The sequence below is a fragment of the Stegastes partitus genome, unplaced genomic scaffold (assembly GCF_000690725.1).
Source record: "Stegastes partitus isolate 25-593 unplaced genomic scaffold, Stegastes_partitus-1.0.2 Scaffold2, whole genome shotgun sequence".
NCBI classification, from domain to species: Eukaryota; Metazoa; Chordata; class Actinopteri; family Pomacentridae; genus Stegastes; species Stegastes partitus.
In genome coordinates this window covers 391,732-419,722 of record NW_007577733.1, presented here as the reverse complement: position 1 = coordinate 419,722, position 27,991 = coordinate 391,732, and the positions used below count along the sequence as shown (strand labels likewise).

Genomic DNA, 27,991 nt, shown 5'->3' with positions numbered 1-27,991 from the left:
GTGATGATGTTTGTTCATTACACCAGCAGCTCGGCTCTGTGTTTACACTGATGTGATGGCTTTTTAAAGTGGTTAAGAAGAACTTGTTGTTGCAACATGGTGAAAACGGAGCTGTGTGAATGAAGCTGTACCTTCCCCTGACGTTTGAGTAACCCTGACAGCTTTAAACACAACAGAGGGGACCTCCTGACCTTAAAATCCTCCCTTCATGTCTTCACTCTGACCGTACAGACAAATGGGTCATCACACAGACTGGGAGGTCAGATGTTTGTCTCAGGGCACTTTGGATGTAATTCAAACAATGATGCAAAATAAGTCTGCTGATTTACAATCTGGAACACCTTTTGAGAATCAATTTGTAATGAATTAGCCTTTAGGGTTGAGCCTGCAGCTTGCATGTATTTACTTCTGGTGAAGAATGAGTCATCTTGATGTAATTCCCCTACTCATTACCAAAGAAGGAGACGAGTGAAGCCAGTACAGAAGCAGGACAAAAGTGTGTCAACTTAACAAGTCAGTTCATCTTTTTTCTAAACAGCAGAAACGCTGAAAGAAAAAGAGATGTCCTGAGCGGATATTCCTGCAGAGCAGACCTGCCTCTGGCACAAACTGCTAACTGTTAAGTCTCAGCGCTCGCTGATGCAGAAAAGTTAGGACTTTATTTTCCTCATGATTCCCTTCGCCTCGAGTGCAGGGCCAGTGAGAACTTCTCTAAGAGATCTTGTAAATTCCTGGTTGAGGTCATTGTTTATGAGAGCTTACAGAGGTTTGGCTCATGTCCTGTAGTTTTTCTTTCTTTTCTTTTTTTTCCTGCTCCCTCCGTCTTTTAAAAGCTGCGTCGCCTCCGCGCATTTTTACCTCTCAGCCAAACCCACCGGACACGCTGCTGGTGCGCAGTGAAAGGCGCTCATCTGTCCGCTCTGCAGAGGTGAGTCCAAACCACAGCCGTGTTCAAGGCGGATTATCAGGCAGCTGCTCGGTTCATTTTAGGTGATATAAAGCGACAGAAGAAGTTTATCACCGGGCTGTCATTTGGTCCTTTTAGGAACAGTTATGTAAAGTGCGTAATTGCGCATGGACATTTCCGACATAATTTGGATCAATTGCGCCGAGGGTCTTTACCAACGACAATAAACGAAATGTGTGACAGATTTGTTTGGATTCACCTGACCAGTTTGGGCAAAAGTGGCATGAGCGCGCAACAGGTGATGCGATGCGTTTGGCGCAAAAGTCTACATCTCTAAATTTCAACTCCACATGTTCATGTTTTTAATGCTTTATGAAGCAAATTGTTATTTTTTAAGAGTGAGACTACGTCCGTGAGTGGTTCTTATTGTCAGAGATTTCCTTTTAAAGTGAAACACTGGTGTTAATAACCAAGTGTGTAGACAATTTTGGGGAGCTTTTGGGGTGCAAGACCAAAAGAAAGAAGAAAAAAGTCAAGATGATGACTGTCAAGGAAAATCTTCTTTATTTCTGACATATCTGTCTACATACTAAATAAAGGAGGTAGGCACCATCATAATCCAGTATGTCATGTAACCAAATGCCTTATCATGTTAAGTTTTGTTGACTCTTTATCAGGGATGTGTTTAATTAACTCCGTGGTCATTTTGGAGGTTATAGTTATTAGAGTTGTGGTATTGACATGTGCTTTATTTAATATTTTGACCTCTCCTCCCTCATACATGATGTCTACATATAGCCCACGCAATGTCGTGTCCTCCAGTGCGAACAGGTTGCTATTTATCCTGCAGATGACACGGTGGTGTTCTGGTATTCATGTCCTACAGAAAAGCTTTCTGTCTGGCTAATGAACAGTAGAGCCCAAAGCTCTGCCATGCATGGCTTCAAACTGTTAAAACATACATCTCCTCCCTTCTGGTTTGAGCAGCTGCCAAACCAAATGCATGATGTCATTAAAGAGACCTGGAGATTACAGCTCTTTCTCTGGCACACCGGACCTCCTTGTGGCTCCAATATGACTTCAACATCTTTCAAAACCCAGAAAAAAAGTTTCACTCAGTGATACATTAACCCACTTTCAACTCGAAAACACCCTCTTTTTTTTCCTTTCAGTGATTTATAAATCCCTGTAAAGACTGTAATATGTGTCTCAAGTATCAAGTCTTTTTCACTACGAAAGTTTAACATCCGCATAAAAGCAGTGTACAATTTCAGCAGCACAGTTACTGATTATGCATTCATAAAGTCTGCTATGTGGTGTATAATTTACATCACCCTTCAATGGGAGCTGTTGTATGTCAGTGCCTGTGAGGTCGCCTCTCCATTAGACTGGCAGCGGGACATCTGCCATGCTGAGGCGGCTGGGGGGGGGAGAGGCTTTTGGTGCATGTTGAGGAGACAGTTTCATCATTTCTTTTATTATTGCAAATGGAGCACAGAGGAAGAGAGAGAGAGAGAGAGGGATGTGCCCGGGTACAGATGACCACGTTGATGAAACACATGAAACAGCGCTCACACCAGCCCTGCACAAGACTCCTAAATAGGCAATGCTGCTTTTGTGTGTGTCTGTGAGGGCTGAGAGGAGGAAATATCCTCCTCCTCTTCAGAAAAAAAAAAAAAAACTTAAGCTGAATGCATATGATCACTTAATGAATAAAAGAGAAGGAAGAAAGAAATGAGGAGAGAGTCACAGCAAGAGGGCTGCGGGATGCTTAATGTAAGATATTTAATAAGAAAAGAAGTCAGTGTGTTCGTGATTGTGTGCAGCGGAGGAAGAAGTAATCACATCCTTTTAGTCCACCAGGAAAACACCAGTGAAAATTTACTCTGTTACACATAATAGTCTCGCATTGTGTTGAGCTGTCGTTACGTAAAATGAGTCCATTCAGAGTCAAATGGGGTATTATCACCAAAACAATGAGCGTGTTGCTGCTGTAGCTGCATGAGATGGAGCTAATTTCAACTCCTTTACATAACTGATCATGTTTTCTGTATTGAGCAAATGTACTAAAGTGAAAACGTACCAGCTTTACCCATTGAACTGTATGATTCTGTTTCATGTTCAAACTGCTCAACCTCAGTCTAACATGAAGCCAATGAAGACATGAGTTATGCAACCAAGGCTTGATCATTTAAGCACTGTTTTTTTGGCCTGCAGTAAGAGGATAAAGGCAGCGAAACATGAAAAGAACAACGTTTTCACTATTTTTATGTACAAACATGCCTCACTCTGACTCCCTGGTGCTTTTATGATGGATTCTGTGTATCATTATTGAAATACTGAATCACAGCTGGATCTCTTCTTCTCTGTAAAGTATGTCTCTGCACGCCAGCAGATTGAGCTGACTTTTTCTGTGCCCAGAGGCTTGAGTCATGTGAATCCAGTGAGAGCTACAAGTGAAGGCTTTATCTGAAAGCTCTTGTGCGTTAGCAACACTCCTATCCGAGCCATTCCCATCAGACAGGAGCGTTGCCATGTTGACAGAGCTGCCGTCGTGGCCTTTTGTTCACACATATTTGACCTCGGCACGTCTGGGTCTCGCTGCCGCATCCCCGACCTCATGTCCGCGTTGCAGTTCACCTTCTGTTTGCGAACAAATGAGCGGCATGCCTCGTCGCTTGTGTTTCTCCTTGTGTGCGTGGTGAGTCACTGCTCCCCCGACAGAGATAGCGTGGCTCAGTCTGTCACTGCTCTGTCTGCCCACTAACCCGATTTGGAGGCTGACAGAGACACATGGACGTCCAGGGCAAGAGGTCATGTTGGGACAGGAGCTCTCGAACGCACAGACAGGGCGTTTGTTGCCGTTGGTAACAGCAGAAAGAGGGAGGCTGTTTGTTTCCAGTCACCATGAGTGATTTGATCTCACTTACACAGGAAGTACAGGCCAGATTTCCTGTTTCTCTGTGCTGCCAAATCTCAAATCTACTACTTAGAGCGGTGATAGGTGATGGGCAAACAGTCAAGAGACCTAAAAAATTCTTGTTATGTTATGATAGGATGAGGTTCAAAAGCACACACCTTATGTGAGAGGGTGTGCTACTCTTTGTTTCCATCAGTGGAAAGGACAGCTTTACATTTTTTTTCTCTTATTTGTCTCAAAACGTAAAAAAAACAAACAAACAAACAAAAAAAGTTGCAATGCCAGCGGTGGATTTATCCAAGATTTTCCTATGAGGAAAAACATATTTATAGTTTTGTTTATTGTTCCCAGATGATCAGGGGATATATTTGTGTCCTCTAAAAAACTGGGGCTTTGCAGACGGCAGGTGGGGAGGTGGGTACCGCATTCCAGCTTCACTGTGTGTCAGGTCATCAGTCGCAGGGGGAGAGTTAGCGTGGTCCCTGCAGATGAGGCTGTTTACATGCAGCACACAGCGGGAAACCAGATGGACTTTATATTAGCACTGTCAGAAAAAATGAAAACAGGAAGGCAAACAATAAACAAACATGTCCTGCCTCTGAGAGCGTTAGTTCCAATAGGTAGCCCGACAAATGTTTGATAAATATAGTGTGAAATGAGGTTTGTTTTACCAGTTGTGTCTAGAAAGCTGAAACGTTTTCACTACAGAGTTCAGTTTTTGATTTATGGTTCCAGCAGTGGACTTTCAGTGGTATTTATATGAAGGGTGAAAGCCAAAGTATGCCTTTTTTTTTAAGAATATTTAGTGCAGCATGAGAAAAGCTGAGTCTGGCAAAGGCAGCACGGTGACACATGGCCATATTCTGATATTTAATATGTGTGATATTTACCCTACCAGTCTGGTGATATGTGCCGCCTCACGCTTCCTCAGAAAACACCTCACACTCAATAACCTCACTATTTGTTGTCGACCATATGGCTGCAGATGTATGTTGTCTACCCTGCACACAATGGTTTTATTGTTGCAGATTCAGAAGCCTGTGATTTTCCCTCTTCAAAACCACTTCTACAGATGATTTGAATGCATTGGCATTGCTGGTTTAAAGGGCATACAATCATCAACAATGGGATTATTGCAAAATTATGCCTGTTGCATTATGTACTGCTCATGAAAGCTTCTGCCCGTGTAATATTGGACCTCTGTTATACTAGTAGGATGCATTCTTTGAAAACTAAGAGAGTTAAATTTGGAACAGAGAAGAGATGAAGTTCGAAGGTTAGTGTCTGGTCAGAGCTTAAAATATGTGCAACAAAAACAGCCCAAATATGTGAATAAGCAGAGGAAGAAGAGATTTCTGATGTACTGTGGAGAGTTTTGTAGGCTGGAAGTGATGGCGCCTCCCTGCACATTAATTAGTCTTTGTGGGTTTAGAGTAATTGGGTGACAGATTATAAAAGGGGACAGACGTAATGTTGTGTTCTATAGTAATGGACCAAATCAAATCTGTAATTACAACCAGATGCCCTTTAAACAACTAAGCACAAACACACACACACACACACAAGCCAGCTCACTCTTTTGATTAGTTTTGTTTCTAATATAGGAGGAAGGTTATTTGATATAGTTAAGGAAGAAGTCTTTCCTTTTTAAATGGAACGTTTTATGGTTCCTAACTAAGATCAGTGGGTTTGTCATGAGTCTGTATTTCCCTGAGTGCGTCTCTAGAGGCACAGACTGTCCTCTCGTTCACAATATGCTCCTATATTTCTGTTCTTAAACTGACTCTAAAAGCCTGAAGCCAGTGTAAAGTGCCATCTGTGGTGCTGTGTTTGTACCGCTGCAGAAAAGATGATGATAATGATGCTTTTGATCGTTAATTGTTAGTTGGCAGTGGCACAAATAGTAATATTTAACTGAATTTACAGCAGCTGTAATCATCTTTTTTGTCATAACAACAAAGCAAATAAATGGGCCTGTCATCTTTGCTGTACTTGTTTGGACTCACTGTTGTATTTTTTTTTTAATCTGGTCTTTCACACTCTCATAACATCATTTTGGGCTGCAGCAGGCTGCTATTTTTGGCAAAGTAGTTTTAAAAATCAGTTAGCTGGTTAACATAGTGAAGTATTTAGTGGCTTAAGAGCCCAGGATTTCCCTCAGGAGTTGTTGTAGCCAAGAACAAGGGCCTGTACTTATGAAGCAGGTTCAGCATACCCAGGATGTCTTTTAATGACCTGGCTTTACTGAGCCTTACAACTGATAATGAAGCTGGTTATCAACCCACTGTTTCTGAACCGAGCTATGAGCATGTTCACATAAAAGAGGTTGTTTTTGGCACCAGATGATCAATCACAAACATGATGAGCTGGGCCACATATTTCTCAGATGAAGAACAAACTATGATCCTAAATCAATATGAGGAGTTCGAAAATATAATGAAGGCAAAAAGCCAAAGCCAGGAAGGGATGCTGACTTTTAAAAAAAAACAAAAAACATGTAAACACACAACTTAATGGGCCTATTAATATCATAAATAATGTCCAAGCAGATCTGACTCCAATTATAATAATATATTCCATTACATGAGCTGCTTAGATGTAGGCTATTCCTTCAGCTACCCTGCAGATGTTGTGGGAGAAAGTCAAGAATCAATATGAAAACATAATCCAGACCAGTAAGGAGGATGTACTTGCAAATCTTACAACACCAACAGACACAAGGCTTTAATGCTTAAATCAGTCTCCTTTTTTTTTTTAGGATTAGATCAATATATTAAGTTCTGTATAACAATAAAGTGGCTTTGAGATGTCTTGCTGTCAACAGTACAAAAGTGACAAACTCTGGCATTCGATCCATGAAAATTAATATCTCTCACATCTGCACTTGTCAGAGAAAGAAAAGCATTGAGACAGTCTCTAAAAACACTTACAAACCTTTGAAAACCAAAAGGGTCATAAATCATCACTTCTCAAATGCGTATCTTAAATTAAACAAAACAGTGTTAAATGTGGTGTCCATACTTGTTTTTTTTTTTTTTGTTTGTTTTGCTATCGACTGTTAAAAATAGTATGAAAAGTGCAGCTTAGTTCACCAGCTTGCAGTGGCAACAAAGCAACACTCTATATGGTCAGTCAGTGAATGCAGCACTTATGTAGCACTCAGTGTCAACAAAGACAGCGTAACAGACGGTATTTAAACTGAGAAGGGGAGTTAGAGCGACTGGAGCACGAGTTAAGTTGATAGCAAATGTCTCTTAACCACCCTTAATGCTTAATACAATTTAAACAGGTGACTTATCTTTTACCCCCAGTACAGTTAATATAAACATTGAAATTAACTATGGACAAAAACTATTTTCCATATTAGGCTGTTAACCTGTTCATTCCTGCTGTAAAGCTGGACATTTTAACATTGGAATTAATAGGGACAGACTCATTTTCTAAGTCAGCCTCAAGTGGACATTCAAGGAACTGCATTTGTTGGCAGTTTCAAGTTGGTTTCATTTTAAGCCCTTCAGGTGGCTGCTTGGATGTGTGCATGTAAGAGGTGAGCCACAAGTAAAACCCTAAAGACCCAGGGTTAAACCTGAGGTTACCTCACTAACCCAAAATGCTGCTTCATGGACAGGCCTCAGAGCAAAAAAGATTTGACTTATACTCATTAGGTGACCAAATACGTGACTCTTAAAGGAATGACAGCGTTGCTCCACAAATCCCAGATATGTACTGGTGACCACAACTTGTTTCTGCTCCTCCAAAGTGGTCAAAACAATCTGCCATTGCACTTTTAATTACTTATATTGAATCATTTCTGGACCTTTTAGGGTTTCCCTTAAAAAAAAAAAATCAGAAAAATTAGTTACCCTTTCAGAATTTTGCCACAAATTTGCAACAAGGTCATATCTAAAATACAAATTAGGTTCATGGCAAATAGTTTGGTTTGACGTTTGGCAATGTCGTCATAAATTTACAGCAAATGGGGTTTGTGGGACTGCAAACCTGCCTGAAGGTTTTCACAGAGTTAACTCAAAGTCCACCATGTTTGCCACAGATCTAGTTTGCATATTTAAAAAAAATAAGACCTTATTGCAAATTTGAAAACTATGGCAAACATAAACTGACATGTATGCCACTAATGGCAAACTTGCTTTCAGAAGGTAAGTAGAAGTTTAGCAGTCCTGGCTAACTGTTGGCAAACCATCGGAGAACATGCCTGCTAGAACCGACAAACCTCAGAATTGCCAGAAAATTGATTTGAGTTTGCCAGTAGTTGCCAACATCAGCAAACTTGTGGTTGTTATGTAGCAAAGAAATTAGTTTTGCAGAAAACGTTGCCACAACTTTGCCTGCTTTGCTTGTGTAAAGGTTAAGCTCCAGAGAAGTTAGGTTTTTAATATGACTTATGAAGTCCATTTTAACCTACTTTGCTGGTACCAACCTCTAAATTGAACCATTTCTGTTGTTGTTCTGAGCAGAGCGCTGCTGCCGGAGCATTCGTTTTTGATGAGAGGATTCATGATGTCTTTCTGCTCTTCTATCAGGAATGCGTTGTGTTTCCTGTGGATTTAAAGGAAATATTCTCTCTTGAAATAAGAATCACCGAGATAACAGAGAGAATAATTCACATCCAGCAGCATCTTTTCCTCTCCTTCAAAAAGGTCTCTTCTGACTCACTAGTGTTCTGCATCTTCTGGAGAATCTGACGTACAGCTGCATACCGTAACTATGTAAACACACAGTCATGAAGATATAAGAAGAGCACGTTATATAAGACGCCACCGCGCTTTGACTCCCTTCAGCTCGGTCAATAATATCCACTGGGTCCTCTGGTGAGTCATCCCTGCGAGTTATCAGATTAGGTGATCCGACGTGTCATCTGTATGTGCTCTGAACAGTCTCAACAAAACATTTTATGTTGTTGCAGTGGGAGTATCTGTTTTCCCTAATGGTCGTCGTTCATAACCTTTGGACTGTTTTCTTTTTTTCACCTTCTGATGCTACAGCAGTGGAATCCGATCTGTATCACTTAATCTATCCTCCCTGCATCACGTTCTGTCTCATCCACTGTGTTCTCTGATGCATACCCTAAAAAGGACAGGAGGGGTGAAGGATTTGGACGTGGGGTCGGGGGTGTGCGTCGGTCACAGAGGGGTATATACATGCCCCGTAACTTACAGAGGCGTATGGTCTCTGGGTTCTGTGGATGCTACTGCCCTTCTGTCTTTTCTCCTTCCTCTTTGCTGCCTGACTGGAAGCAAACATGACTTTCTACAGACACTCAGGTAAAATGTGAAGCTGTTTACAGCACTGAGTGGTAAATAAGTCTTTGGATATATTCTTTCTTCTTCTTCTTCTTCTTCTTCTTTTTTTTTGGGAATCAGGTGCAAAACCTGTGTGTGTGATTGGCCTGCTTTCAAAATTTCAGCTTTAGGAGCTAAGAAAAAAAAAAGGGCCTGTTATCAGTGTTGCGGCAATGCGTCTTCAGATAATCCAGTGGATTTTGAATGGTTTATTTAGCTTGAGGAGTAGGAGAATTTTTCCTATCCTTAAAAGAACTGTTAATCCTTCGTTTGTCTATTTTTTTTTAAAAAAATCACCAAATTTGAAAGTGCATGTTTTCACTGACAGCCCAAGGCCCACTCAGGTTTTCTGAGCATTTGTTGATGTGTAACTCAATCAAAAAAACCTCCTGTGCAAAATCGAAGGTGGCAATCTATCAAGTCACAATTTTAATATCCAAAATCTTCCCTTCCTGGCAGTGTGGTATCTTAAATTCTATTCCGTCGTGCTGTTTGGTACTGAAGCTCTAATGCAGAGTGCTTCTTTTTTTTGTTATGCAGTTATTTCTCACATTGAGTTCTTTGTCATGGATTTAAAAGGATTTTTCATTTTAGGGTGCAAAAGTTCATTAACAACATAATCATATGGTCACAGGTCCTCTTATTTAAGCGCTGAGTAAACTTAAGTCCACTGAAATGTCTTGTATGCTCAGTTGCCAGCTAATAGGTACCCCTAGTTGAAACTAATGCAGTTTAATACAAAAGTCCAGCATTAAGCAGTCTCAGAGATTTGTTGATTCTATCATCCTTTTGGAAGATCAAGTTTGAGGTGTTGGTGAGCTGTACTTCACTATGCAAAGAGGTTTCATTGATATAAATGGATAGACATAATAATAAAAACACCTATCAGTATAATGCAATGCAATTCAACAGCCCCAGTTTTATTAGGCTACATTAGTTTTGGTTACACCTGTCTAATTAACAACCTAAGTGGCAGCTGAGATGTCTATGCTGACATATCATACTCACATAAAGACTAAACTACTTATGATGTTTTATCAGATGACTTTCTAATGAATATTTTAACATAAAAAGGGGGCCTTAAAGTTTATAAATTACCTTTTAACCCTCCTATCAGCTTCAAATTTACTGACATTTTTTTAAATCCTTGGGTTCAATTTGACCCCAGCAACTTAAACCTCCAGAAATATCATAACTAAAATTGTTACCCAAGTTTATGTGTAAATATCCCTTTAAATAAAACTGAAAAAATTGTTAAACATTGAATGAGGTCAAACTGACCCCAAAGATAATAGGAGGGTTAAGTCATGCAAAAGATGATGAATTCTGAAGTTTTGTTAACACTATGAACAACTTTATTGAGCTTTTTTTTTTTTTTTTTTACTGTGGTCAAATAAATTAAATTGGACTAATGTTTTGCAATGATATCATCATCAAAAAGAGCATCTTGTAGTAAAAATCTGTGGTCTAATATTTGAAGTTCTCTTTCAGTTGTTCCTTGGCGCACGTTGAATTGCGTACGAACAGCCAGTTCCAGAGTTTGCAGTGTCCTTTTTGGAAAATGTTGGATTATAATGAGGAGGCCTAATTTCGAGAGTGTCATTGTCCAAGACAGAGGCAGAGAACAGAACAGTTTAATAACTACTGTTCTGGCTGACGTGCTGTCAGGCCGACTTTAATTCCACTCTATCCTGTCTTTGACTCATTTCTCAAACTGCTCCTCATTTTGACCTTTCTCTCTAAACAAGACTTCTCCCCAAAGGGACCACAGTGGTACACTCCTCTTCCTCCACAGCTGAGTGTCAGTACATACCATGCCTGCTTGACAGGGGGCAGCTGTCACTCTGCAACAAAAGATTAAAGCACTGGACATGTTTCAGCCACAATAGCTGCCTAGTCCCGGTAGTCATCACTCTGCATCCCTGCATTTGTTCCATCTGGAAGGTCAATGTACTTTAAATCGAGAGTCCAAGTTTAAAATAGATCCGTGAGCCAGCCGGGCTCAGTACTAAGTACTGTGTGTGTGTGATTTGACAACGTTGACCCTGTTGGACTGGGTGGGTTTTTCCTATTCCACAGCACGTAGGTTGGAATAGGTGGAGTTGGGCGTGCCGGCGCTCAGCCCTCAGTCTGCCCTTTATCTGGGGAGCACAGGTGCAGATAGCTCCCCTGCTCCAAACCCTCTCCCATCCGTCCATCCATTCATCCACACACACAGCAGGGGCACATACCACGCTCCGGGGAGGCTCATCTCCTTCACATAGCTCTTTACCACATCCCACTTAAATAGCTCCCAGTCCCGTTTCATAAATATTTTCCTTGTTCCTATGGTTACTGGGACAAAATGCCATTCCTCCCATTGTTTCCTCCATTGCTCCTGTTGTACTGACTGGACTAAAACGATATCTGTTGCACTGATAAATCGATTTCACTAAAGTTCACGTGCTGTTCAGCTGTCCTCGCTGGCATCCCGCGAGACAGAGAAGCTTTAAAGTGATGCAGATAAAGCTTAATATGTCCACGCTCCACCCTACGCACAGCTATTCTGAGAAAACTGCTCCCCGTGGACGTCGCCTGTGATGGGAAGGCAGGAATGATGAAGTGAGGCAACTCAATTTACGTTGTTTACAAGAACATCTAATAAAAATGACCTGGGCAAAATGCAGACAAAAGAGCCAGCGTGGGCCAGACTCCGGGGAGGAGGGAGAGTCGAGGTGGGGGGTGAAAGGAATGAGTCGAACGGTCTAAAAATATGACCTAAGCTTTCCAGGGAGAACTTGATAAAAAGTCTGCAGGCCAAGAAGCACACAGACATCTGTGGGCTGCTTTCTTACCTCACTCACACTTCTCTCATCAGTTTGGTATGCTGCTGGTCGAGCTCTATCTCACAGTTTCTTAATGGGAAAGCAGAAACTCATAACTCCCCTATTGTAGACTTAATCCAATTTCTGCATGTATTTAAAACTTAGAGATCCGATATAAAGTAACTGTCTTGAGCATCATTGCACTGTTCACCGCACTCCAGCTCTTTTCTTTGTTCCTTGTTTCTTTTGTTCTTTTTATCTGAGCTGCAGCCATGTGGTGCTTCAAGTGCTATATAATTAAAATGCATTTGCAATTGCTGAATGGGACCCTCTAGCTTTGACCTGCATTGTTCAGCGAGTCTCGGCCGCGTTAGAAAAGGCAACACTGTCCCCATCTGGTGTTTAAAGGAAACATCATGCTCAGTGAAAACTCTCCTCTTGTGCTTTTACAGGCCCCAGGAGTTATCTGACCTCCACCATGACCGACCGCTTCGACTGCTACTACTGCCGTGACAACCTGCACGGGAAGAAGTACGTGAAGAAGGATGACAAGCACGTGTGCACCAAGTGCTTCGAGAAGCTCTGTGCCAACACCTGCGCAGAGTGCAGACGCCCCATTGGTGCCGACGCCAAGGTGATGATACGGTTATTTTTAAATTACCACTTGCAACATGGACATATATTAATATAGTGCAAATGTTTAACATGCTTAGGAAGTCAGAAAACCACCTTGTCTTGTCACTATCTCCAATGTTTTTGCTTGTTTTTAAGTCACTGATTCCTGGTGGAGTCCGAGGAGAACTTTAAAATAAATACTTCAGCGTCACATTAACCCTCTGAACCACAAAGCTGCTTTGAAAGATGTGATTTCTTTTTTTTAATTACCAAAGTGACACAATTTACCAGAGCAGGAAACCGTAAAAAAAAAAAAAAACAGAAAAAAACAAAGAATATTGAAGTTTTCAGCTCTCTGATGGTCCATGAACATATGTGTAACATATGGTACAATCAGAAAATCTCCAAATCTAACTTTAAGATTTTCTTATATCATCAAAATCATTTTATACTACATGTGTGATTTAAAATGTAAATGCAAATGTAAGACATTTTCTCAAACCATATTCTGCAAAAACTCCTCAGCATAACTTAAAGTCATCAGTGACTCTGCTGTGACAAACACGACCAACAGGCTGCGTTTACACGCAACAGATAAGACACAAGTTCTGAAACAAATTCAAAATGTAAAGATTTAGTATTTAGAGAACCCATTTTTCCAGTGTTGGTTTCACCTGTGGGTATTTGATAAATGTTGTGCATATTAAATTAGACTTTTGTTTTTTTTTGTAAAACAAACAATTAAAAAAAAAGAAAGATTTATGGAATTCTAATTTGTCATATTATGCGGAAGACATTTTTGAGTTTTCTCTGTTTCTAGCCAGGGTTGTGGTGTTTCCATGGGGTTACAGAACTTTATATTGCAGTAAAAAATGAGCCCACAGTGAGCAAAAACACCTGGAGGCTGCAATGATGTTCAGAGGGTTAAATATTACATGCAACTACAATGTTCTTCTGTTAATTTAATCATACTTTATTATTGTTTTTTTATATATATATATACACGGATGAACAACATGTCGATTTATGATCCACTCACAGGCTCCTGTCACAGCAAACATGTTTAGTTGTAACCAGGAAAAGCATGTGTTAATAAGATTTACACCAGCTGTGTTCATTTCTCTGTGACACTACATACATAGTAGACATTTAAATTAGTGATGCACGATATTAACATTTCTGGCCCATACCAAAATCCAATATTAAGATTTCTGATCTCGCTGATCACTGATATTACTGATGTCCATATTTAATTTAGCAGTTCAAACTGTAAAATGAGTATAAGTAAGCTCTGTAAGAATGTGAAAACTATTCAAAAGCAGCTCATACCAAATTAGACCACATAGTCTTCTTTGTTACATCACACAAGTAAGAGATATTTTAACATATTTAACGTTCAAGTCCATCAACATTTAAGTAAAAACCATCTGTCAAATAGCAGCAATGTCAAATGTAGAGATGAAGGCACTAATGTTAGACGATCATCGGTTTTTCACATCAGCTTAATTTGTTCATCGGACCGATACCGATATATGGGAAAAAACGCTAATATCGGCCGATACCGATGTGGTCACCGATATATTGTGCATCCCTAATTTAAATGGATTTAAATGTCTACTGTGTATGTTTTTGTTTTAATACAAACACAGATAATAAGTGAGAAAGTAAAGAAAAGACTCACTTATACAAACTTATGTTCAGTGCACTCTCAGGCTTTGCTTTAATGCCTGTCTGTCATCCAGCAGGCCTCTGCTTCCAGGTTCCTCTCACCACTCAGTCACAGACAGTTTAATGTGAGAAGAGATGTGTCATTACTACTAAGGGGGCCTAAATACTTCATAACACATTTTTACTGTCTAAGTCTTCCAACTCCTTCACAGTTCACCACATCCCAGTTCACTCCATCTCCACCTTAATGCTTGCCACATGGGTTTGTTCACTATTCTGGCCCCGAGCCTCAGTCCACATGATGAGTAAACAAACTCCACTTCAGTGAGGTCTGCACGAGGGCACAGTGAGGGCACCTCTGCTCACCCTGCACCTCCTTTTTGCTCAGGAGCTGCACCATAAGAACCGCTACTGGCACGAGGACTGTTTCCGCTGTGCCAAGTGCTACAAGCCGCTGGCCAGTGAGCCGTTCAACGCTCGCGACGATGGCAAGATAATGTGCGGCAAGTGTGGCTCCCGGGAGGATGGAAACCGGTGCCAGGGCTGCTATAAGGTGGTCATGCCAGGTGAGTTTGCTAGTATACTTTTTATTATATCAAGCCCTGACAACCTTTTTGTTAGTGCTTTCCTGCTATGAGTGATGTGATGATCTGCAAAAGCAAATATTTTTCTACCAAAAAAAGTAAGAACAACACATGAAAACATTAAAATAAACCATTCTTCAAACATTACAAAGATTTCTTTTTAATATAAAAGGTCTATCACAAAATAGAGGGTCTTGGATTTTAGAATTTCACTGAGTGAAAAGAACATCAAGCATTAGTGAAGAGGTGGAGCAAGCTAATGCGAAACATATTTTGTCTATAAAATGTATTCACCCCCTCTTGCTAAAAAATCTTCAAATGTGTACCAAAAATCAACATAAATGTACCAAAAAAGACTCTTTCATGTCAAAGTGAAAACTGATTTCTTCAACATTTAAACTGATTGCATAAGATTGTTGATAGATCTCAATCAGCCTTTACCCCATTCTTCTTAACAAAACTGCTCAAAATCTGTCAGGTTACACAGGGATTGTGAGTGAACAACCCTTTTAAAGTTCAGCACTAATTCTCAGTTGGCTTCAGGTCTTGGCTCTGATTCAGCCACTCCAGAACATTCACCTCGTTGTCTTTAAATCACTTCTTTGGATGTACACGTCAAGTCATTGTCTTGCTGATAAACAAATCCTCTCCCAAGTGGCACTTCTCTGGCAAACTGCATCAGATTGTCATACTGAATGTTCCTATACTTAGCTACATCCATTTTTCCCTCTGCCTTCACAAGCCTTTAAAGGCCTTCTGCTGAGAAACATCCCCACATCATGATGCTGACACCACTGTGCTTCACAGCTGGGATGAACAAATCTTCTCCAAAGTCGCAAATTTCTTAAATAAAAATAAATTTAAAAGGAAAACTCTACACTAGCTAGGAGGAAACAATACTTGTGTTGTGGTGTTTTAGGATCCCAGAACGTGGAGTACAAGAACAAGGTGTGGCATGAGGAATGCTTCACCTGCTTTGAGTGCAAGCAGCCAATCCGCACACAGAGTTTCCTGACCAAGGGTGAGGACATCTATTGTGCTCCCTGCCATGACAAGAAGTTTGCCAAGAAATGCTTCCACTGCAAGCAGGTACAAGCACAGACTATATCATTGTTGGCTACCGTTTACTGGTAGCTCAGTATGTATAAAATAAAACTGTGGTGCAGACGGTTCACTTTGCCCCACATTTAGCAGATTGAATGTTGTGTTTGACATCACAATCAAGGTATCTTTCTGCCTCTTTAAGGCCATCACCTCTGGAGGGATCAGCTACCAGGACCAGCCCTGGCACTCCGAGTGTTTTGTGTGCAAGACCTGCCATAAGCCTCTGGCAGGAGCTCGCTTCACTTCGCATGAGAACAACGTTTACTGCGTGGACTGCTACAAGACTGATGTGGCCAAGAAGTGCCACGGCTGCAAGAACCCGATCACAGGTCAGGGCAGCATCAATCTTGTTTTTATGAAATGAGTTGGAAATAAACCGTGGGATTGTTTTGTATGCGTGAAAAATGAATGATGGGATGAGTGGGAAATGCTAAAATGACGTATTTGTTTACTTTCTTTGTCTGGATGGTTCCTGCACAATTAGAATGAAGACAGTTGTGGACCATAATGCAATGTGGTCACAAAATACACTGTTAGAAACACTGGAAGAGATAGTTTCAGTATTCTACAACAGAAAAAGTGGATCTTCTGGCAATGGTTTATTTTAAACTGTATTAGTAAGTAATAGCAAATGATTACTATTTACAATGAGAAAAGGGGCACTGAATTGGTAATCTCCACTTAATTATTGCCAATTATCTTTCAGCATATTCAGCATAACCCTTTTTTTTGTTGTAAGACAGCCCAAAGCAGGTCAGCCAAGCATGCAAAAGTGAAATTTGTCTTCAGGCAAGCATACAATATGAAGGGCATAATGTTTCCAATAATACATGCCTACTAAATTAATAATTACTTGAAATTTTCTCTCAAGAAAATCCCCATCGTCTGCAGAATTACTAATCAGTCACCAAATTATTTTTAAAAAGATGCTATGAAACTATTTGTATCAATGAAAATCAAATGTTGGGCTTTTCTAACTTTGCCACTTTGCCCCTTTTCAGTTCACTAAAAGTCAAAGTATATTCATTCTTACATCATTTTAGTCATTAAACTACACAATTCAGGCAGTTCACAGCGCCACAGGAGCATCACCATACGACAATTCAAACGTACTTGTTTAAATAGACCCATAAAGCCTTTAAAACAGCTTTAATTTCAGATTTAAGATTTTATATAAGATTAAACACTCCTCAGTGCTGAATTCTAAACTAAATGACAGAGATGTTTTAAAGAACAGTTGAGATATTTGTTATCTTGAAGAATCCTTACCTGACAGATGTCCTCCTGTCTCCGTCTTTGCAGGGTTCGGCCATGGCACCAATGTGGTGAACTACGAGGGATACTCCTGGCATGAGTACTGCTTCAACTGCAAGAAGTGCTCCCTCTCACTGGCCAACAAGCGCTTCGTCATCAATGGAGATCATATTTACTGCCCCGACTGCGCTAAGAAGCTGTAAAGTGCACAGTCAGCTGTGCCGAGGGTCATTGCTTAAAGTGGAATTCCACCAAAACTGGCTTTTACAGTTACTCTAAAAAATAAAACAAAACAAAACGTAACCCACTTTGGGATTTTTGCGGCATTGATACTGAAGTTCAACATAATAAAATGTGATTCTGAATTAGCATAAAAAATACCAATACTCAGTTTTGGTGAAACTCCTCTTTGCAAGGCTGACAGACTCAAGGTTACTTCAACTAAACATGCACTAGCTTTCATTTATCTACACGTTACTGCAGCCTGTTTCAGTGTCCACAGCTGGATACTATCATGGCAGCAGAAATTCTTTTGTGGGATTTTGATTTGCACTATTAGTCTAATCTTATCTAGGATTCTGTGCAGCCTTTATGGGACAAAAAAAGTCTCTTCAGTGCCTTACTGGAATCTTTCAGAGAGTAAAATGCTTTTTACATGCCTGCTGCTGCTGCTGCTGCTGCTGCTCATACATACCAGCTTTGATCAATAATCTGTTACATCTCTGAGTGTTTGAATGGATTATTAGAATTTCAAAAATGTTAAAGAGTGAATTGAAAATACAAATGGAGAATGATGCTGAATATAAACTGCTCATGTATTTGAAACTTTATGAGTGAAGCTCAATGAAAAACAAGAATAAAAAGGAAGAGATGAATCCTGCTTTTCTTTACAGCGACAAATGAAATCACGACAAAGGAATACTTTGCAAGTCTTTATTGTTTTAACAGTCTGTATCATCTCAGTACACTTTAGATATATTTACAGTACAAATTTTATTTGTGGACAGGGCATTGTTAGTAAATCTTCCAGAGAAATATTCATATTCACAAAATTGCCCTGGCTGGGTAGACTGATTGTCGAGGCCGAGGTAAGGACAAGCTGTCTTGGTTGACTGTGATACAATAAAAATACTAAATCTCAATCTAAGGCACCGTTCTACCCTATCATAATAGACAACGCTGAGGACTAAGAGCTGTCAGCTCAGTAGTCGAGCCCTCAAAGATGCAGCAGGACCTGGAATAGGTACAATATCTATTCAAGCAGCAACTACAACAGCCCCCCAAACAGGTGCTACTCACGAGTGGAAAGTGGAGTAGGAAAGATTTGAGGGAGAAGTTCGGGTATAGGCAAGTTCTGGGTTATGAATGAGACTCCTAAAACATCTGGATGAGAACAAATCACAGATCCACACACAAATTACTGTTTTCTTCCTGAAATATCACACACAGCTTTGCTAGGAGTCTGTACAGTAAAGCTACTCCTCAGTAACCATTCCTTAAACATAGCAAGCAATTTGCGACAGTGCAAAGAGTCTCATGTTTCCTAGATGAATAATGTATGAAAGCTAAAAGCGAGCAGCTCTGAGAGACGTGGTAAATAATGCAGGACGGTTTATGGAGTCTGTTACATTCTTTGAGCTTATTAATCAAAGCTAGGATCTGAAAGCCCAGAGTCTTTATATACAGAGAGATTTTAGTCAGCCAGCAGAGAACAAGGCAAAAAAATCAAGGTCCCCAAACCTTGTGCTTGGACTATTCAAGCAAAGGGAATTTCAAGATTTCAATACAGTTCATGAAACATCAAGAACAGACAGAAAACATTATAGAAAACAAGTCTGAGCTATGTCATATTGTGTTTGGTGGACGTGCCCTCCTCATACGACAGTAGAACAGTTGAAACCTGAGCTGATATGCCTACCATAGCTATTCAACAACATCCTCCCACATCATTTTAAATGTGACATTAGAAGCACCGGCAGCCGCGACTCATATCATGTGTTGAACATGTCACTAAACACCGAAACAACACTTCTCGTCATCCGGACTCACTTCGTCTTTCCGAGGCAATATTAGGAATTCGAGCTTGCGACTATAGGTCTGAAAGCTTAATTAACGCAAACACAGTTACACACACCATATATCTTGGGAAACATGCAGTAGGTCCCCGCTTGGCCCCTTGTTTTACAGAGCTCTTATGAGTGTTTAATGTAAGTTCTGAAAAGTCTCCAGGCTGCCCAAAGCCAACCTGACAACTCCATCGCAGGGCACCGGTTGAACCGAAACTTCACAAATAAGCACAGAGACTTCAATTATCCACATCCTGTGCCACCCCCTCCCCCATCCTACACATGGCTTCATTTGCCTAATACTGATTATATACACAATACAATAACACTTAAATATATGTAGAAATGTATTTTCATATATAAACAAACAGCCAAATTTTTATACTATAAAAAATAGTTGAAATGAGTTCTGTAAGATGTAGCAGCTAGTGTGACGGGAATTTTAGAGTAAAGAAGCAGAATCACTGACGAGGCCACGCCGGTGAGAGAACGGTCATCGAAGTGGACGTTGTAGTTTCTGTAAAGCTAAAACCAAGTTTGATTTCTGGTTTTAGCAAAGGTGAACTCCGGACATTATGAAAGAATAGTTAAACGTTCAAGTTCAAGTTCAGGAACATACCGTGATGAATGAAACCAATGGGTTTTGCCTGTGCTTTGAGTTAGTGTGTTACAGCTTCAGGTTATTGTGTGGTACAGGTGCAGTGGACAATAAAACCAACTCAGCTCTCATGTAAATTACAATGGTGTTAGTAAACATTAATTCTATATACATATGTAAAAAATAGCAAAAACCTAATATGACCATGAGCCCCAAATCAACACACCGCTGAAACTCGGTTTTGTCATGAATCTCAACACTTTTCACCTGTAATGTAACAGTCGTGCTACTGACGCCCTCTAGTGGCCGAAGAAGAAAACACAACACGAGGTGAGAAATTTTGGGACACAATCATGAAAAAAGGGGCTGAAAGGGCAAATGAAGTGAAGCGTGATTCCACTCACATGACGGGAGGTTGCTAAACTGTGCGTGTATGAGCTGCAGCACAAACATTTTAGTATATTCGCACTTAAAAATCCATATTTGGGCAAAAAATAAATGGTAAGGCCATATTTGCTGGATGCTACGAAAAGCAGCCGGTCAAGTAAATTTCGATGAATCACATGCAAAACCTAGGATGTTATCCCGACCCAAACCCCGACACAACAGAATGTTTCCTCCATTATTTCACGATATAATTCACACAGCCTAATGTGCATGTGTCCTGGAATATTCTCATATAAGAGAAGAAGAAAAAAAAAAGACTAAACATATGATAACAATAATTACAATAACAAAGAAGCCAAAATTAATAAATTACAACAACGCACCCCTGACAAGGACAAAATTCTTAAAAAACATCATCAAATCGGACACAACATTGACAAAAAATTTTGCGAAGAACTAAACACAAGAGGAAGAGGAAAGAGACCTGGAGCAAGCATGCTGAAGGAAGATACAGAATTTCCCTGAAGCATAATGTTTTTTGTTTTCTTTTAAATATATAATTTAATATACTTATTTCCTCATCATGTAGGGTGCAAATGTAGCACTTAGGGTGTCTTTCCACTTCACCTTGTGCTCCTTCCTCTGGAATAGGAGGAGGAAGAAACGGTTTGGAACTGATGGAGGATTTTTTTTTTCTTAAGAGCTCAGCTGGACATCAACTTTCGGAGTGCAACAGTAAGAGGATTCTCAGCGATGGCTGCAGCATCACATCTCTATGGATACACAAGAAAGAAGAGTTACAGTCTATCACGAAGACACACATTGTCAAGATCTAAGTACTAAGAACTGACTCCTCACCTGACAAGGCTTCTATGGGTTGATTAGAGGAATGCAAGGTATTGATGGGGGCTCCCTTGTCTTCGAAGGCTACCCTGGTCCCATCCGAGCTCTCGTCACAGTTGATCTGGTTACAGTCCTCTGTCTCGATGAGGGGTCGGGTCTTGGAGTGCACGTTGAGGTCGATGAGTTCCTCAAAGCTCCACTGGTTGGGCTTACCGTTGAGGCCTGAGACCAGCCCCACCTTGGTGGATTCCTGCTCATTCAGGAACTCGGAGCCCTCGACGAGGCGGCCCTTCGGCACCAGACTGGAGAGAGGGAAGAGAAAGTTAGAGGGGGGAGGTTAGGAAAGTGATTGGGGAAGTGAAAAGGCAGATTTCTCACAGCACAAGCCAACTTTGTTACAGAGTGAGAGTTGGAGAAGTGAGTGCATGATTACAGACAGAAATACAGTCCAATAAGGGATATGATAGATGTTATTCTATGTATTTCAACCAACAATCCCCACAAAAGGACCCAAACCAACAATATGTGAATTTTCCTACTGCAGCACTCAGCTCCAAGCAAAATCATTCCTAACTTAGAATAGCCTTGAAAGGGGCTCACAAATATATAGCTCCTTTTTTTTTTTTAAATGCACTTTTCTAAACACGTTGGGCATTAGCAGTCGTACCGACTAAACTCCATCTCACCATAAAGACCATGGTTTCATGTTATTCCAGTAGAGCACTTTGATTTCAAGCTGCAGGCTCACTTGACGTTTCTGTAGCATCCAACAGTAGAATAAGAGGCAGGACCTTCAGATATCAGGAGGTTTCTCCAATAAAAAGGCCTTTTTTTTTTCTTTCCATGGCTAAAGCGCTTACTAAAAGGGAGTCATTTGGATTTGTTGGGTTTTTCCTCTATAATATAATGTAGTATGATCTTGACCTTCCCACCCTGAGATGACTTACACTGAAAACTGAATTCAACTGCATACAAACAAAACATGCTGCAAGAAAATGTGACAGAACTTGTGCTTTTCTGCAGAGTTAACACGCCACAGTTGGTATGCAGGATTTCATATACAAACCAATAGCAGCGGTTGTTTTGGCTTAAAAGAAAATCTCCTCTGATCTACGGTAATTATGCAGGCGCCACATTCTTTATTAAACCCAGCAAATTTCACCCCCTTTAATTCTTTATTCTTAGAGTACACTGTTGTCAGCAGTTTGTCAGAACAACGGCAAACGTGTGAGTTTCATCATCGTCTCCATAGTCCTACCTTCCTGCCTGAGTCTCATCTGTGCTTGTGCCGTTGTTATTCTCCTTGTTGTCTGTTTCTGACTTTCCATTCACACTGCCCAGAGGCTCTTCTCGTGGAGCAGGCTCACCAGTGGACATATCACACTCATCTTTGTCAGCTTCCATGGCTAGCTCATCTGTATGGGCTATGGTAACAACGGAAAGAAAGTTAAGTGAGACGAATCCCAGTTCACATGGAGAACTATGTAAATTTACACAAACGAGCCATTCATATGAAGCACATGTAAGCAAAGTGAGAAAGACTCGCAAAGGTGTTTTCAAAGTAAAAGCTGGAAAACACTTACTTTTGGTTTCACAGTTTATGTCATCCACTTCCTCGTCTTCATTCTCCTGTGAGCATTTATCATCATCATCATCATCTCTCTGCACAGGAGACATAATCACGATGTTAGCCAAGAGTTTCTCCACATACACTTTGAGACATAGGTGCTAAATGCATGTGAGCTCACCTTTAAGTCATTTTGGTCCCCTTTCCTGGTTCTCTTCATTATTTCTTCAATTCTCTGAAAAGAAAAGTGATGATTATATTTTAATAACTGATTTCTTTGATTTGGGTTTGCATTAGACGCTGATTACAATGCCGCTGTGGTGAGGATCCTTGAGAAGAAGACTAATCCTAAAAGAACATTCTGGCTAAATAAATGCTAAAAGACAAGTGTAGGCAGATGATAACACTGCTAGTTGAGTTGTCGGTAGCTGACTGTGACTGACTTGTCAAAAACGGTTTGCTTAATCTGCTATTTTTAGATCAACTAGCCTCAAATTAAAGGAAGGTTCCCTCCTTTATCCGTCCCTCCATACATCCATCATACCTTCTTCCTTTCCATACGTTCTTGCTGGTTCTGCTGCATAATGCGATCTCTCTCCTGACGGACTCTTTCGGCCTCCTCTTGGGCCTTCGCTTCAGCCTCCTCCCGTTCCTTCTGAAGCTCGGCCTGCTTTAGTGCTTCCTCTTCTGCTAGTTTCACCCGTTCCTCTTCTGCTAGACGAGCTTCTTCTTCTTCTTTAATTTTTCTCTCCTCTGCAAGCTTCTTTTCCTCCTCGAGGCGTTTCAGTCGAGCCTCCTCCGCTAAACGTTTCTCTTCTTCCTTTCTCAGCCTGAATAAATCAAGAAAGAGCCGCATCGTGTCACATCTACTAGTGAACAGGATGAATACTTTCAGCTTGAAAATCTTAAAAGACTAGTGAGCTTTGTTCGTTGTTCACATGCAGGTATACACTGTATGATTACCAGAACATGCGATTTCGTTTGATTTAATAACTAAACTTTACCGCAGAATATTTTACAGCAAATTTAACAGTGCTGCCGATTGTGCTTTGCTGTTTTCTTATCTGATGCATTGCTGTGATAAAACAAGAGTTATTCAACAGCTTCCATAACTTTACCTCTCCTCTTCCTCCCTCTGTATCCTAAGCTGCTCCTCTTTCTCCTTCTGTTCTCGCATCAGTCTGCGGTTTTCCGCCAGGATCTTGGCTGCCTCAGCGGCCGAGTTAGTGCCAGCCTTTGAGTCTGAGAGGTGGGGAGACAAATATAGAAGATACGTTTAGCGCTTTCTGTCACCATGACACCCATTTCTCCTTGTAGCGCTGACCTGAGGGCACAGCATCTGGCCCTTCATGGGACACTCGAGGATGAGTGATGACTGGGAGATAAGAGCCCTTGATTGGTGGAGGCGGCCAGCCATGGCAGAGTAAGACAGAAGCAGAATAGACAAGTGGCCTGATACAGTGTTGTGTAACTTTCACATGATCTCTCTGTGCTCTTTGAGAGAACTCTTCACATACTGTACAGTGCATGGGGGTTGGGCAACATAATAATACATGCAATAAGGTGAAATTAATTTCTCTATCATCTGAGATTTTACCACTTCATTTATATCGCAATATTTTTCTTTTTAATATTTATCAGTTTATTAGGTTAATTAATATATTAAGGTTATTGTGTGCAATGTTGCAAATATCTGAGCAGAAGTGTTAAATGGACATATTGGTACTTCTAACTGCGCATACACTGAGGAAGTATTTAACCTTTTTCATACAGTAAACATCCCTAAACTGTGCCATGATCAGTAGTTTTGTTTTTACGCCTTCCTAAAGCACAGTGAATTAGTCTGTGTCTGGATCCGTGCAGTATGAAACTAAAGCTATTACCTTGCAGAGCATGAGTCTCTCCAGGAGGTGGCAGAAGCAGCAAATCCAGACTTCTAACAGGATGTGACTCCAGCTGGGACCTAATAGGTCTCCAGCTCTAGTGAGATTTATTGCAACTCAAGCTGCTGCCACGTCAGTTTGCAGCATGCACACAAACACAATTCTGTCCATCGTCTGTCTATTAAGACAAATAATAAAACTCTGTTATCTTCAACCAAACTGACTGCTGTACTAAACCAGGATCACAGGCAAAATTACTAATTTATTAATTTTGATTTTCGTAATTTATTATTGCTCAGACCTTCCCTCTGGAATTTCTTATTGGATCCAAGAACTCTTGCCTTTTATTTATTTATTTTAAACTTCTGTTGCACTCCCTTAATTTAGTGGAACTGGAACAGGAGTCTGGACTACACGGAGAACAGCTAGCAAGAAGCCTTTGTGTGGAAACAATCGTTTATTTTGGAAAGATTAAGGAATACCCAATTATTTATGGGTAATTCCTTGGACTAGGACATGCTTTAGTAAAATACCAGAGAACAAAGAAGTTACTTTAATATTTTGTGGGTATAATTATAAGTAGGTTTGGTCCTACATGGTAGAGAACTTGAATCCTGTTTACTTAGTAAGATGAATAGGATTTCAGCTTGTTACGCTGGGTCACTTCAATTGCTGAAACTGAATTTATGTTTCGATGCATCAGAGCAAACATCCTGGCTGCTAGAATGACAATCAGTGTCTGCAAATATTGGCATGACAATCTACTGACAATGGGTGCTGAATCATGCATTTTACTTTAGGCTGTATTATTATTATTATAGTTAATTTCTTACCATCTTTGTCTTTGGTCTTGCTGGAATCAGAGGACTGTGAAGCCACAGCCTGAACAGGACATAGATCCTTGGATTTGGAGTCCCTCTTTCGCAAGGTTGGGGGCCCTGTTGGAGTGAGTGATTGCTTTTGGATGGGTGGGGGCTTGCTTGATGTCGGCTGGGGAGATGGGGGCCGTTGTTTCATTGCGCCTGGCGAGGGTGGACGCATCTTAGGACTTTGCCTGTCGAAAGAAAATGTATGTTGTGTTCATTTTTGATTCATAATCAAATCAAAATGAAAGGTTGCGATCAACCAGTCGAACAAGTTAAATAGAAATAATAAGTGAAGCTGTGTTGGAGTCTTACTTGGATGCTGCTGGGGAAGGTGTCCTCTTTGGAGCTGGATTTGGGGCTGGAGACGGTGAGCGGTTGCGTCCCAGGGAAGTGGATGGGGAGGCAGGACGTTGGCCCCCAGATGTAGATAAGTGCTTGTCCTTCTGTAATTTCACACAAAAAATAGATAGAATTGGAGAAGGCAAGCATGAAATTCTCTAAAATAGGATTACTTCAAGAATGCAAAAATTCCCATAAACTCTTTTCCCTAATATAAAATAATAATGGAAATGGAAAAATCATCCTTTTATAAATAAAGCAGTTCTAAATCATGCAACTAGATTGGGCTGACAGCAAAAAAGAGAGGTGTATTTAACACGAAACAGGGGAATGAAGTAGCAAATGAACTAGCTAATATTAAAATTTACAGCTAAACTCCTGAAGTTAAACTCTTCAAGTCTGCCTCTGCTTCTTATAGTTTTACTGGCACATGACTTTGACGCAATGCTCTGGATTTAATTAATCTATTCTTAATACCCACTGGCTGTGTTTATTACTGTAAACATGATGACAGAGAGCACAGCGCATACATGTGACTCTCAGACAGACACAAATATAACAGTGCTGTAAACCCCAAGCCATTTTTACTGAATACAGAATAAGCTAAATTTGCTACAATGCTTTTTCTGTATCCATGTGAGAAACTGTCCAAATAAGAAACTGTTTCAGCTTTAGTCATAATCCTATTTGAGAGAACAGGAAAGACTATGTGATAGAGTAAACAAGCAAGCTCCAGTTTTATAACCTGGTAGAAATTAATTTCCTTTTCATGTGCTACTGGAGCAAGAACGGCCCGTAGACACAGTGCCACTTTGTCAAGGAGAGAATTCATTGTAAAGACACACAAAAACAGCTATTAACGTCTACACTGTGAACATAAATTCTTCACATCATCTTTTCATAAGCAAAAAAAATGGCGAAAAGGATTCTAGTGCAAAATCTAGAGTGTATCTTTAAACTATTAATACTGTTTTCTTAACCTGATACTGATCATTTGTTTTGAAAAAACAAAAAAACAACAAAAAAAACATTCCATTATTTTGAGCTGACATGTAATACAAGCAGGCAGCTTGACCGACAGAATTTAACCCAAATGTCAAGCAAATTCTCAGTGCCAAGCATGAGGCTGTGAATTTCAATTATCTTCACACCAGGGTGTACATGTGGAGGAGAAGAGACAATGAAATGGTGAGAAAAGTCAAAGGCTTTTTACATTAGGCCCCAGGGTCTGGGAGGGGTCTACTTTGCATGGCCTGATCTGTCCATAATCAGGCCACTGTGGATCTCTTTGTCTCATGCTACGACAATGAAGCCCTTCACCACCACAGAGGAGGAGGAGGAAGAGGACAGGCAGACAGGCAGGTTATGAGAGAGCGCCAGGCACTACAGGCCACCAAGTGAGAACACTGAGATAGATTAAGATGAGTCGCAGTAGGATAAAATTCTACCGATGTATTAACAAGTTTAAATTATGAGCAACCAGCAAAGGTCAAAGAACAGCTGGAGGAACAACATTTCCCTATGGTTAGCATCCAGCAGAAATACTTTGACAGGCAAATGTAGCCGGACGCGTGCATATAAATCAGAGTTCACTGATGTCATTTCAGAGTCACTGATGTCGTGTCAGTGTAGGAAAGCAGGCACCTGTGTCCACTACTAATACACCAGTGTGCCTTTAACTCCATCCTGGTTTCTATGCAGCTTCTGGAAAAATAATCCCTCTCTTCCAGTATAACAAAAAAATAAATAAAAATGTGTTAATGTGCTAATAAAATGTTTTAAAGTCTGTCCTTATTTCCCAAGTCAAATTCAACGACTCTCCCACAGAAATAAAATCCTACAGCTGCTGCTAATTCAAAAGCAAAAGGTGGTTTCACAAATAGTAACTTGTACTGTATATTATTACCCAAAACATGTATTTAGTGTTTTTCTGGCACTTTCAGGTACTAAACATTCAATTATCTTTCCATAAACACAACTGCATACTGCTACTCAGGAAATTCTCATGGTCCTACACATATGCTAACCCAAATTAATCTATTATTACTTTGTAGTTTGAATACCGATAAGATCAGAGATGCTATCTAAATCCCTGCAACCAGGTTAGTCCATCAGTACATGCAAACTGGCTGACTGAAACAGAGATGTAAACTAATCCAACTTTATCCTTGTATTGTAAATAACTTAACTTCTTAAACTATGACATCATTTTACAGACATTACTCTTTTCATTTTGTAAGTGTCGGGTTCAAACATTTCTTTTTTTCCGCAGGCGAATGGTGTTAG

General features: G+C 40.4%; 2 protein-coding genes across 10 annotated transcripts in view; one reads left to right on the top strand and one right to left on the bottom strand.

Annotated features, from left to right (window-relative positions):
- The first annotated feature begins 563 nt into the window (after positions 1-563).
- fhl1a (four and a half LIM domains 1a) lies at positions 564-18,031 on the top strand. 2 transcript variants are annotated; one of them, XM_008275521.1, is made up of 6 exons: positions 564-928; positions 12,384-12,565; positions 14,603-14,780; positions 15,718-15,887; positions 16,045-16,231; positions 17,205-18,031. In XM_008275521.1, the coding sequence occupies exons 2-6, from the start codon at positions 12,410-12,412 to the stop codon at positions 17,357-17,359; spliced, it is 846 nt and encodes a 281-aa protein (XP_008273743.1). In that variant the 5' UTR covers positions 564-928; positions 12,384-12,409; the 3' UTR covers positions 17,360-18,031. The 2 variants fall into 2 exon arrangements, with proteins under 2 accessions (XP_008273743.1, XP_008273734.1); XM_008275512.1 differs by lacking the exon at positions 564-928 and adding an exon at positions 9,006-9,109.
- Positions 18,032-18,075: 44 nt separating this feature from the next.
- The window catches only part of map7d3 (MAP7 domain containing 3), a 28,448-nt gene continuing 18,532 nt past the window's right edge, over positions 18,076-27,991 (bottom strand). For all 8 annotated transcript variants that reach the window (XM_008275487.1, XM_008307034.1, XM_008275463.1 and 5 more), the window contains 9 exons: positions 25,679-25,809; positions 25,334-25,554; positions 23,736-23,859; positions 23,162-23,447; positions 22,799-22,852; positions 22,634-22,712; positions 22,309-22,474; positions 21,066-21,352; positions 18,076-20,980 (listed from right to left, as the gene is read on the bottom strand). In XM_008275487.1, coding sequence (XP_008273709.1) covers positions 20,973-20,980; positions 21,066-21,352; positions 22,309-22,474; positions 22,634-22,712; positions 22,799-22,852; positions 23,162-23,447; positions 23,736-23,859; positions 25,334-25,554; positions 25,679-25,809 — 1,356 coding nt within the window. In that variant the 3' untranslated portion in view covers positions 18,076-20,972. The remainder of the gene's footprint in view (positions 20,981-21,065; positions 21,353-22,308; positions 22,475-22,633; positions 22,713-22,798; positions 22,853-23,161; positions 23,448-23,735; positions 23,860-25,333; positions 25,555-25,678; positions 25,810-27,991) is intronic.